Source organism: Hippopotamus amphibius, chromosome 10 (assembly GCF_030028045.1).
Source record: "Hippopotamus amphibius kiboko isolate mHipAmp2 chromosome 10, mHipAmp2.hap2, whole genome shotgun sequence".
Classification (NCBI taxonomy): domain Eukaryota; kingdom Metazoa; phylum Chordata; class Mammalia; order Artiodactyla; family Hippopotamidae; genus Hippopotamus; species Hippopotamus amphibius.
Genome location: NC_080195.1, coordinates 86,994,536 through 87,007,278, shown reverse-complemented (window position 1 = coordinate 87,007,278; position 12,743 = coordinate 86,994,536). Strand labels below are relative to the sequence as shown.

At 32.8% G+C, this 12,743-nt stretch overlaps 1 protein-coding gene across 12 annotated transcripts in view; it reads left to right on the top strand.

The window, feature by feature from the left end:
* Nucleotides 1–12,743, top strand: part of ROBO2 (roundabout guidance receptor 2) — a 570,793-nt gene that overhangs the window by 501,638 nt on the left and 56,412 nt on the right. For all 12 annotated transcript variants that reach the window (XM_057696195.1, XM_057696205.1, XM_057696199.1 and 9 more), the window contains one exon: nucleotides 7,384–7,566. In XM_057696195.1, coding sequence (XP_057552178.1) covers nucleotides 7,384–7,566 — 183 coding nt within the window. The remainder of the gene's footprint in view (nucleotides 1–7,383; nucleotides 7,567–12,743) is intronic.

The window sequence follows — 12,743 nt, the reverse complement described above, 5'->3', positions numbered from 1 at the left end:
TATATTCGGTAAGAGTTTTGGTAGGCCTGGTACTGTTTCTTCCTTACATACTTCTAGAATTCAGTGATGATATCTGTGCCTAGAGTTTTCTTTGCGAATTATTTTTTACTGTTATGAGCTTACATTTATTGAGATTCTCTGTTGGTTGTGGTAAGTGGATTTCTAGTGTTTGCCCACCAATGAATTTGTCTAATTCATCTAAATAGTTGAATTTATTATCACATGTTTATTTGCAATATCTCCTTATTTGTAATCCCTTTAATTGTAATGTTCACTGGATAAGTAGTAATGCCATCTCTTTTATTCTTAAATACTGTGGATTGATGCGCTCTCTCTCTCTCTCTCTTCCCCTTTTTTGTTGCCACCTACCCCCTCTATCTCTTCCCTCTGTCTCCAATTTTAATCTTGATAAGGATTTGTCAACTTTATTGATCCTTTCAATATACAAACTTTTGACTTTGTTAATTTTATTTATTTGTTTTCTAATTAAGCACTTTTTGATATGTTTTTCTTCTGCTTTCTTTTATGTTGCTTCTTAAAATGGAAACTTATGTCAGTGATTTGGACCTTTCTTTTCTAATATGAATATTTAAAGCTATAAATTTCCCTCTAAGCACTTCTTCAGCTGAATATTACAGATTTGATGTGTTGTGTTTCCATTTACCATAAAGTTGAAAACTCTTTTTACTTTCCTTAAAAGTTTTTGGTTTATGCAGAAGTTATTTGGAACTGTGTTGTTAAATTTCCAAATGTTTTGGTATTTCCCATATAGCTTTTTGTTGCTGAATTCTAATTTAATTCCACTGAGGTCAAAGAATGGATTTTACATAAATTTAGCTTTTTGAATATGGATACTTATTTTATGGCCCACAGTTTCATCTTAGTGAATAGTCGTCGTACATTTGAAAACTATGTTCATTTTTATTCTTTTATTTTGGAATGGAATGTTCCATAAATGTCAAGTCAAATCAGTTGGTAGTATTATTCAGGTCCTTACTTATCTTCTGTTAATTTATTCTTTTAATTAATAAGTAAGGAGCCTGGAAATGTATTATAATTATAGATTTGTATATTTATTCTTTTTGTTTATAAGTTTTTGTTTCATGTATTTTACTATTCTGTTTTAACTGAGTATATTTTAGGATTGTTATAGCTTCTTAATTAACTTATGCTTTTTCATTATGAAATGCCTCACTTTATTTCCTAGTAAGATTCTTTGTCTTGGAATTTATTCTGTCTGATGTTAGTATAGCCTTATAAGTGTTTGCATTTTGTGATTCTTTTCCATCCTTTTATTTTAACTCTTGTGTCTCTGTATTTAATGTACATTTCTATTATTTAAATTGCATTGTGTTAGGCTTTGTTTTTTATCCAATTTGATGATCTTTGCCTTTTAATTGGAGTGTTTATTATCTTTAATGTGAACATTGATGTTTTGGAGCTTAGAATTACCCTTTTGCTATTTATTTTTTTTAATTTGATTTTGTTCCTATTTTCCTAATTTACTGATTTCTTTTGGATGAATAAAATAACTTTCTGTATAATATTTTATGTTCACTATTGAATTATTAGGTATACTTATTTTGTAGTGATTACTCTAGGATTAGCCTATATTATAAGGATCTTAGAAAATGTAATTCCATTTTCCTCCTTTTCTGCTACAGTTTTACCTTTCACTTCTACACATGTAATAAAAACCAATACATAAACTAAATTATTATTATTTGCTTTGCTTTAAACAATCAACTACCTTTCAAATAAATTAAAACTAAGAAAAAAATATTTTATATTACTTATCTTTATCTGGTGTTCTCTTCCTTAAATTCAATCCATGAGTCTCCCTGAATTTCACTCTCTCTTTAACTCAGGAATGCTATGCAGCCATTTTTCAGCTCCCCTTCACTGCATCACATTTTAGAAATTGTCTCCAGATAGAAAGTTATTAATACAGTAAGATTCCACTTATTTATTTCCCTTTTCTCATAATTCTGTCCTTTTGTTTCACAAATTTGGCTAGATTTTTACTTGTTTATGGTGGGATTGCATGTCCCATTCCTGTTATTCCTTCATGGGCAGAAGTAGAAGTATCCAGTAAATTATTCAGTTTACCTAATACACTTTCCATTTTTTCTCTTTTACATTTTTCATTTCCCTCTGAAATTTCACATATGTTCATTCATTAGGACCCTATTATTTTAAGCTAATGAACATATTGAAATAGCTGCTTGAAAGTGCTTTTCTCCTAGTTTCAACATCCATGTCATCTCATGGTCTATTTCTGTTGATTACTATTCCTCTTGATCTTGGATCATCTTTTCCTCATTTTTGCTGTTGTGGTTGCTATTATTGTTTTGCTACTTTTGCATGCCTGTTAATTTTTTACTATATACCAGACATTGCAGATAACATACTATACAGTTTTGTGATCTTCTGAAGAATGTTGTTTTTTTTTTTCCTAGAAGCAGTTATGTTACTGGCTGATCATCTTGATCTTGTGGTGGCTTGGTTTTTACATTTTGTTAGTATGGACTGTTTATGTTTTGACAGTATTCTTCAGGCAAAACCTCAGTTCGACTTTTACTTCTAAGGCATGGTGCTCCTGGACTTTCAGGGAAAAGCCTAATATGTTTATCTGGTCTGCATAACTTGATGTAATTTAAACTTCAAACATAATCTTCTCTGCAGTGAAAGAGTCTGCTCAGCTTCTTCAGCCTTTTACCTTTTGAGTTTCACAAAATCCTTGAAATCATCCTTCTGCATGCACAATTCACTGTACAACTGAGGGAGAATTTATGCACAGATTTGAGAACATCACTCTCCTGTCTCTCCCTCTTTCACGTGGTTTCTCCCTTAATTTTTACTCACATTGGCAGCTCTGAAGGCTATCCTCTGACATCTCCTACAAATAAGATTGAGATTTTCAGCTTGGGTTCTAACTCCCTAGCACTGCATAGATTGAGCTCTCTAAGGGGGTAGAAAGGCTCATGAATGCAGACTTTTTTTTCTTGAGTGCTTTTATTCTTTCAAAAGGCAAATCCCTCCATTTCACCCTTATTTTATTTGTTTGTCTTTATCTTTTTAAATGTTCTTCCTAGAGTTTACATATTTTAAAAATACTTTTCCAGAGTTTGATACAAGCAAATGTGCCATTCCCATTCTTTTCTGCTTACTTTCTGAAATGATGCACATAGAGCATATACTACCAAATTCTGGGAAATTGTTTCTTATTACAAAGTATTTATTGTGTATGAAGGGATTTAACATTCAGCTATGATGTTAAATTTTTTTAGATTTCCCAAATATTCTTTGTTTTATATATTAAAAGCATTAAAAAAGTTATAGTATTAACTTTTTTTTAAATTGTCTTCCCTTTCTTAATTAGTCATACAGACTGAATTAATTTCTTAACCTGAGGGAAACCTACAATCTTGCCCTTCTGAGATTTTCTAAAATAAATTGGAATAAGAAAGAAATACAGGTACACCCAAAAGGATTTAACAGATTTAGATATAGATACAGATATAGATATAGATATACTTATTCTTATTTCTACATATTTTCTAAATCATATTTAGAATATTTATGTTATTTAGAAATAAGGCAGTAATTTTTCACTTAAAAAATATGAAATGTGTTCGAAAGGTATAGTTTTCTATGACAGCTCCTAGATAAGTAGACAGAGCTTTTTTTTCTCACTGCCCCTCTAGCATATATATGAAAAAGACTGACTGAATGTAATTTTTCTAAATCAAAGATCAGTAGGATTACCAAATATCTATATTTCCCTTTCATGTTTTCTTTTTCTTTTCTATTATTGTTGGTAATAAATATAATTGTCAAGCATGGAAAGTTGGTTTGTTTTGGTTTTGATTTTGGTTTGTAGTAAATACGTATTTGCTTCACAAAAATATTTGGGGAATTGGTTGTATTTGGAGGCAAGCAAAAAATTGCAAAAATACCATTTCGCCAAGTTCATGTCATGACAGTTAAGAAATGAACAGTTGTATGGTAACTTGAAATAATAACATTAACTTAGATTATTTTAAATCAAATGGAAAGTTTTGCTTAACTCTTGTATTATTTTAAAAAGACTGATCAAGTGGATCATGGGTACCTTTTAATTTGTTTATGTATCATACAACTTTTCAAGTTTTTCTATGAAATAAAAAATTAATAAGCAATATTTCTATCTCCTTTTCATGTAGTTAGAATACACAACGTCCAAGACATAATTATAGAAAGTAGAATTGTGCCACTTGCAATAAACACACATATACACACAAACAAGCACAATTCAACCTGGAAAAGGCTATTCGTCCTCGAGAGATTTATTTCTTTTTAATATCTACTGTTGTACTGAAGAAGCCTTTAATTGTTTCTTTAATTACCCCTGCATATCTACATTGACATCTTGTCTGATAACGTTATCTACACAACTGTTATTCCTTAGTTGAAAAGTGATTTAGAGATGGCTAATCTCCTTTTCTCTTTCAATTTATGCTTTCCCTATTGTCTATTCAGTACTGGAAACAGCACTTGAAGTGACTCAAGCTCTCCCTCATTTCCCCTTTGCTTTAATTAAATCATGTATTGGCATTTGATGTAATTTATGGCTGATAATTTTGGATTTGTCTCATGCCAGACAATGTACTGTTTCAGCTATTCCTTCTCAGCTTAGTTTTTATTCCAGAAAGTTACATTAAGGGACCTTTAATTAAAATATTGTATAAGTATAATAAACAGCCTTACACAGGCTTAAAAATAGTATTGTTCTTTTGTCTGCTGTTCTCACTGTTAAGGTAACTTTTACATCAAAATGTCCTTAATTCTATATGTTTGAATTACACACACAAAAATACAACCAAATACCTTTACATATGTAAGCATCAAACAACATGCCATGTAACAAACTTTCATTGACTTAAAATTCTCAGTAATCTTGCTTACTATGTACCTATTGTTTCACTAATCATTTGGCCGTTTCACGCTTACCTTACATAGTTGGTAATAATATGTGGAACAGCTGCAAACTTTCACAGTAATAGCTACAATCAAATCTGATGTTTCTAATTAATTTTTAGTCCAACAAATTAGTTTTGTTCTTCATTACTCTCCAATGGGAGGAAGACATTATATTTCATTATATATTTTTTTGTCTGAAAGAACAATGGAGTGTTATAGGTCACACACATCCCATGTCTATGCTCTAATTAGTCCAACTGACAACACTGTTTAAAAAATACTAGCAGCACAGGAAATACTAATACACTTTGGGTAGCATAAGTAAATATTCCACTATATTCAATATGACATTTTTTGGATCTTTTACACAAAGGAAGGACAAATTTTCTTTTTCTGTTTGTGCTATAGTGTTTTCTTTTCAGTAACTACCAGTGTTTAGCACAATCACCAGATATATGTATCTCTTATTGAAAATATGAGCTCATTTTAAATATATTTTTGACTGTGTTTATATGTATAATAATTAAGAGCAGATAGATTAGGGAAATGAACCACGTTTACTACATAAGTGAAGGTGTTTTTTAAATCTGGAAATTAACACAAAAGACGTTTTGGGAATGGAATATTAGACTGTATGAAAAATGCTAACAGCTACAACAAACAAGTGGGCATTCTGATTGGCTTTACAAAGTGAAAATATTTTTCTTATTCGTAGCTCAGTCTAATGTGGGCCAGCAGAATGGAGGGTGGGGTTTCTACTCCATAAAGTTCTTCTCGAAATTTGGATCCTTCCAGCAATGGCTCTACCATCTCTTAGAGGGTCAGCATCCTGCAACAGATCCGTCCTTTCTACCCAACACATTAGGAAAAAGAGTGTGAAGTACTGTCACAGTGACTTATGGGTCAGATCCAGAGGTAGTATAGTATACATCTGCCTGTGTACAACTGGCCCATATTCAGTCACTTAGTTATACTCAACTACAGGGGAGGCTGGGAAACAGAGGCTAAATTTTCTGCCCTGGAAGAAAGGTGAGACCTTGGTAAACAAGTCACCTATGGTTTACAGGACTCTCACATCAAGCTAATTTACAACTTATATTCCTACCTGAGTGGCTCTTAAAGTAACTCTTAGCCTTACATAGGCCATAATTTTGAGTCACAAATTACTGCGTTCCTATTAACCTCTTTACATATATCGTCTCAATTAATCCTCCCCAGTATATGAAATAGACAGTAGTGTTGCCAGCTAACAGAAACAGGGATTCCAAACGATTAAGTGCCCTACATAAGCTCACTGCTTACTTAGCTAGTAAGTGGCAGAGATGATATTCAAATGTGGAACTTCAAAGACCTTGCTCTTTCTAATATAGCACAGTGACATGATAACTAAAACAATGAGAATTACACATTCCTTTGATGTGATATGCTGAAATTTGCCATTTATATTTTGCTTACAATTTATTTAAGTCTTTGATTAGTCACTAATGAGAATGATATTAACATAAAAAATCACTTAATTTCCAGAGATTCATGAATTCATTCATCTAAATAAACACCTAAATCTTTGCTCTTCGGTGATATTATGGTCCCATCAGTTTTCAACCTGTTTAAAAATGTGGATTGAGATTTTCTTTATTATGTCAGAGAGGGCTAAATTGTCAGAAACATGACTACTTCTAGAATAATCTTAATCCAGATTTAAATGTCTGTTTTTGTTACGTAGACCTTTGAGTTTTCAAGTTGTTTTGTATCCAGCTTTCAAGTGGATTCTCAAATTAGTTTCAAGTATTTTAAAGGCACTTAGGAGTTTTATCTTTTTGCGACATTTTAACTATAGACACTAACCTCTATGAGAAGATGTTTACATAACTGTCATTGTTTAATATAGTAGTTTTAATACCTTGCAGAAAGTTAAAGTATGTTTGGTCAAAATAAGTTCTTTGGTAGAATATTAAGAGCAATATTTTGAACATTTGTATATAGGCAGTGCTGTAGGGGGAAGGCAATTTTCAAATACCTGGTGTTAAAGGTTATACTTGCTTTTTTTTAAAAAAATGAGAATCATATTACAAAATATTGTATCTAATTGAATGACAGTTACTATTATTTCAGCTCACAACACTTGTTTTAGTACTTATTTATGAGGGAATAAATCAAGAAGTAGTTCTAAATCTGTCCACAGCAAAACAAAACACAAGGGAGCAATGTTCTTAATCCCATTTCAGACTTACGATTTGATTCTTCTTTTGAAACTTACAAAATATGCTTACCAATACATTGTGATAGGCTCAGGACGCAATAAATATTTCCTGCTACAAAGAACATTCTAATCTTCTGTGCCTTTGGTGTACCATGTATGTATTTTTGTGAGGTTTTTTGTCTTAATACTTACTAACATTAACGCTATTGTTTCTTCCATAGGGGGAAGGAATGAAGTTGTCATTACCGAAAACAATAACAGCATAACTGAGCAAATCACTGATGTTGTGAAGCAACCAGCTTTTATAGCTGGTATTGGTGGTGCCTGCTGGGTAATTCTGATGGGTTTTAGCATCTGGTTGTATTGGCGAAGAAAGAAGAGAAAGGGACTCAGTAATTATGCTGGTAAGAGGCTATTTCCAGCTAAGAAAATGTCTTATTTTTAGAAATATGACAAAATGCAAGGGAAGGAATGGAATGGAATAAAAAATGGGTAGATGAATGGTTTTGACTCGATTTAAACAATTATAAACAACATGCTTTAATGCACTGCTCTTCACCATATCACATTATGACCATAAAGCAATCTTTTTGCTTGTATCTTCAAGGAAGCATAAGAAGAATGCACACTGATAAAGTGCTTAGATGTTTTTCTCAACTAGTTACACACACACACACACACACACTTTGCGTGCTATGACACCACTGTTTGAAAAGTGGATTTAAGCAAAAGCATTCCTAAAATGCTCAGAAAAAAAGAGAAAAGATTTGAAGTGTGTCCCAGATGGAAAATACAAACAAAGCAAAAATAGTCTCACCAGGATTGATGAGGCATGAATTAAGTGATTTACTAGTCACTTAAATAGGATGTCTGTTTCATAGTGACCAATATACATTTTGGAAAGAAGTAAAAGGAGAAGCAAAAGAAACAGAAGAAAAAGAAGACCCTAGGTGTTCTACTTGTTTGCAAAAATGTTTCCTTCTTAGAATCCAGAACAGGAATTTTAAGGATGTCCAGAATCATGGCTGTCAAAATACTTCCAAGGCAGAGAGAGAGAGAGAGAAAATTATCAAGTCAGTGATTCAAAAATGAACTCAATACTGAAGCTATGTTCAATTACAGTTTAAATTGCAATGCATTTTAAGTACTTTCTCTAACAATGATCATCAAAAGAATTTGTCTCACAATATTTCACATTTTCTAGAATTTACAAGGGAACAATTTTAATTTACCATAGTCCTACAAATATTTTTTAATTTTTGAGATATTTTATTCATCCTATCTTTCTATTTTTACTTTATTAAGAAGCATTAATGTCTTAATAAGTTATTTTGACAGAGACTTCATTGCTTATTAAACTTACCAGCTGCTATAGCTTGTAGGCATCTAAGCTTCTGAGAATAGTTCAAAATGACAGGAATAGCACCCACTTGGTTGTCTTTTTTATTTATTTTTGTTTGTTTGTTTTTTTGGCACACGGGCTTAGTTGCTCTGTGGCATGTGGGGTCTTCCTGGAGCAGGGATCGAACCTGTGTCCCCTGCATTGGCAGGCAGATTCTTAACCACTGCACCACTTAGGAAGCCCTGTCTTTTTTATTTGATAGCATTTAGATATGATCATTTGACGATCACATTGTGGCTCATGTCTATAATTTGTGAAAAAAGTTTATTAGTTACTGGTTAGAATAAATTCCCAGGACTAGAGAAGGTAGTATAGTGTATCCATTGAAAAGGGGCTTCCATGCTTTATGACCTGCCATTGCTCTGCTGTTCTCATTTCTCATTGGTTGCTGATGCCTGCTTCCTTATGCTTTGTCATCTGAGTGCTTTATCACCCCACCAATGAGGGATTCTTCCTGGAAACGGATGCTGGGCAATAACTGCTGAGTGTCAGAGTCGTGAACATTAATGATACTTTAACGTAACTTCTTGTTTTGCAGTCCAGTCCTCTGCTTTCGTTCCCTGAAGGTATTGTCCATCAACCTGTCTGTTTAGTCAGTCACCACGTTCCATTTTGTCTCTGTGACACGCTCATATAAATCATGTGAAAAGCAGGGAAGAACTGATTTAATTCAAGGACTATTTTTGTGTTTATCTCTTTGCTTGACTTTAGTGAAAATAATAAAAGATTGACTCTGCTAGTCACTTCAGTGCAAAGTTCTAAGACACCACATTTGGAGTGTTGCATTTTTACCCTTCATACATCTTTATTCACTCACTCCTTCGAAATAGCATAGCTCTTGTATTTAGAAGTTTGTGTTTTTAGTAAAATTATGTCAGATAGCCTTTTCGCTTCTCTCTTCTTCTTCTTTTTTTTTTTTAAAGAGCAGTTCTTTGCAAAACCTCTGCATTTAATTTGAAAATATCTGTTGGTCTTTGAGCTTGACAAGAATAGTACATTTCCTATTATCATTTCTCATTGTGATTGATATCCATCTGCTTGTAGAAGAACTGCTAACTCAGAAGGTGCTATGCCCTTCAAATACTTTGGAATAAGGCCAAGCCACAGAGCAGCCTTTCTGAACCTTTATACTTAATTGATAGATGGCTGACTCTCAGAATGGATTCACCTTCAGCTGGTAATTTGCCTTCCAGCAACTGCTGTTCTCTTCTAGGTGAGAAACAAATGAAAATCCAAACCACAGGTACTTAGCATTGCATATCTGACTTGGTGATATTTTCTACATACTTCCCACCATAAATATCCTATTCTCCACCTTCTGGAATTTTTACATTCTTGAGAACATGAAGATTTTAAATAGGAATAATTAACATAGTATGTATTTATAATATGTTTAAAGTTCTGATATTTCATGAATGAGCTAATGATTCACTTTAAGAGCACAGGGATTTCATACTGGGCTCTTTTTCTCTGAAGTGGTTTATAAAAATTATAGAGAAAATAGTCTTTGTGTACTGGTTCTGTTTATATTTTGGTTTTCATAAAATTTCTCTGGGAATCTTATAATTTTACAAGTATGAAAACTAAACCCAGTAACATTAAAGCAATGTTACTCACAAAATGAAAAGTCTAATGTTTCCACTTTTTACTGCATGGTAATATCTATATAGTTTCAAAATTTTCTTATTGATTTATGATAGCAATAACAATTTTTTTTCAAAGTCTACTTTGGGATCAGTATTTAATTTATAGCAGAAGATGGCTTCTTTTATTTCAAACCCCAAGTGTGATCTTGAATTATACTTGAACATTTGCTGCAGTTGGTGTAAATTAAGAAACATGTATTTTAATAAAGCTGGAATGATCCTAAGTAGAATTGAAAAACAGGTAAAATTTGATTTCAGCACTTGCTTTTTCCTACTTCATTCCAAGTCTTCTTAACCATCACAGGTAGATTTTAACCACTAGAGTGAAGATTTTAACTAGTGGGGAGGAGAAATACCTTGCAGAGTGGAGAATCTAACTCTTGGCAGGATGCCTTCCACTTGCTCTGTATAGGCAAAAACTCACCCGCTGATTTTATTGTGTCTAATCTTTGACTCTCCATCTCTATGTGGAAAATTATATTTGAATGCTTAGAAGAAAGGTTAAAAAAAAAGTGACATGCTACTCAGTGTTGATATTTTTCTTATGTTTTAGAAGATTTAACATATTGATCGTAGAACACTAGTGGATTAGCAGCTTAGATTGTAAAAGCAACTATCAAGAATCAAATGTAAACTTATACTCTTAAATGATCTGAGAGGAGAATTTGGCCTGAACATCTTTTGCTTCTTTACATAGCAGAACGTGGAGATTTCCCCAGGGCAGAGTTACACACTAACTTCCTATTCAATTTTTTCCTATTTATTCTTTATTTAAATTCTTCAGACACAAATACGCACGACAGGTTTGCTCGTGGCTCAAAGAAGGGCAGCTGGAATGAGAAAGGTATCCTCATATCATATTCTACATGAAATCATTTTGTATTTTTCTAGAGTAACATGCAATGTGATTTATCTTAACCTGCATTGAGCACTAACAGTCAGCTTTCCCCTGCATGTGATGTAACTGACTGCCAGAAGAATTCACCACCTGAACTGTTAGAGGGTGAAATAGAATTGTAAAGATATTTGGGCAGAAAACACTAGGTGATTTTGAATCTAGAGTAAACTTTTACTTATTTGTATTAACTGTGTTCGTGAATAGAAAAGTGAACAACAGAAGTTTGAATAAAAGCCATGCAGCTTTCCTGGGGATTCTATACATCGTATTATAATCTTCATGAAGGCTACATGATTCTTTTCAAATTTATGTTGTTCATATTTCTATTCACAATTTTTAAGTCATCAACTTTTTCATGAAAGTAAACATTTTCACTTTTAAAGGGATGAGTTTTATGAATATTACCTTTGAGAATAACAGATTTTATTAAACTCAGTAAATATAAAGAATTTAACGAGGGAGCAGATTTTGAAATACCAAACACCTCATGCATAGGTTTTAAACCGTTGGTAAAATTATTTGACAAAACGATCCTAAGACCGCTGAAAGATTTGATGGAATTTTTACACTCTGATTATCTGGGCTTGAGTTAATGCTTATTAAAAGAGGATTAATCTACATTCATAGTTGAGAAATAGCTTATCAAGAAAGGGAATGAGGCTTGGCTGGCAACATTAAAGTTTCCATTTGGAGTAGGAAAATGTGGCCTACTAGAGATAGGCTCTCTGAAAGCTTCCTTACCTCAAAAGGTCAATTTACCACGTAGTTCTGTTTCCCTTCCCCCTCAGTTCTAGCAGGCATCAGATTAGGATTAATCCCATCAGATAACAGTAGAAGTACTTTGTATACGATACAAACTTGCAAAATCTCTTTACGTTATATCTTTTATAAATATTGCAGTAAATTCAGAATAGTTAATGCAATTCTAAAACAAGACTGTGGTATCTGTAGAGCTTTTTGGAAAACAGCATTATTCATTCAGTTTTAGCCATAAAAATTGCTATATGTTGCGCCCTTGAAAATTCTTAATTTTAGATGCTAGCAGAAACTGCTGGTAAAGAATCACAAGTATTTCAAATTTAATTCTGATACGCACAAATTTGCTACACTGTGATTATCACAACTGCGACTAGAGCAAGGTTGTCCAACCCCCTCCGCTCCCCAGCCTTTTGCTTTCAGCCTCAACATCTCTGAAATGAGAGCTACCCCAAAACAGCTTTCACTTTGCTGTGGCATTGATTTTTATGTTGCTGTCTCTCTGCACACACAAAATAATGCTGATCAAAACACCAAAATATGACTTCCATTTTAGGAGTTCTAATTGTTCATCCTTATTTCTAGTCTGCTTTTCATCTCATGGTCTATTAGAACTCAGTTACTTTTGGTCTGCTTTTCAAAATGGGACAAATCTAAAAGTTCTGGAGCATGGAGAGAAAAGGAAACTCAAAAATTGTCTTCTCTTTTTCCCTTGCTTTAAAAAGACAACTAATCACCGTTATTATGTAAGGGTATTGTTTCTTGTTGTATTTTTTTCTTCTCCTGATAGAAACATACAAAATTGAAGATTCTCATACATATCAAATTGTATCCATGGGCCATCTTAAGTCAATTACATATTTACATAATGACTGTGTA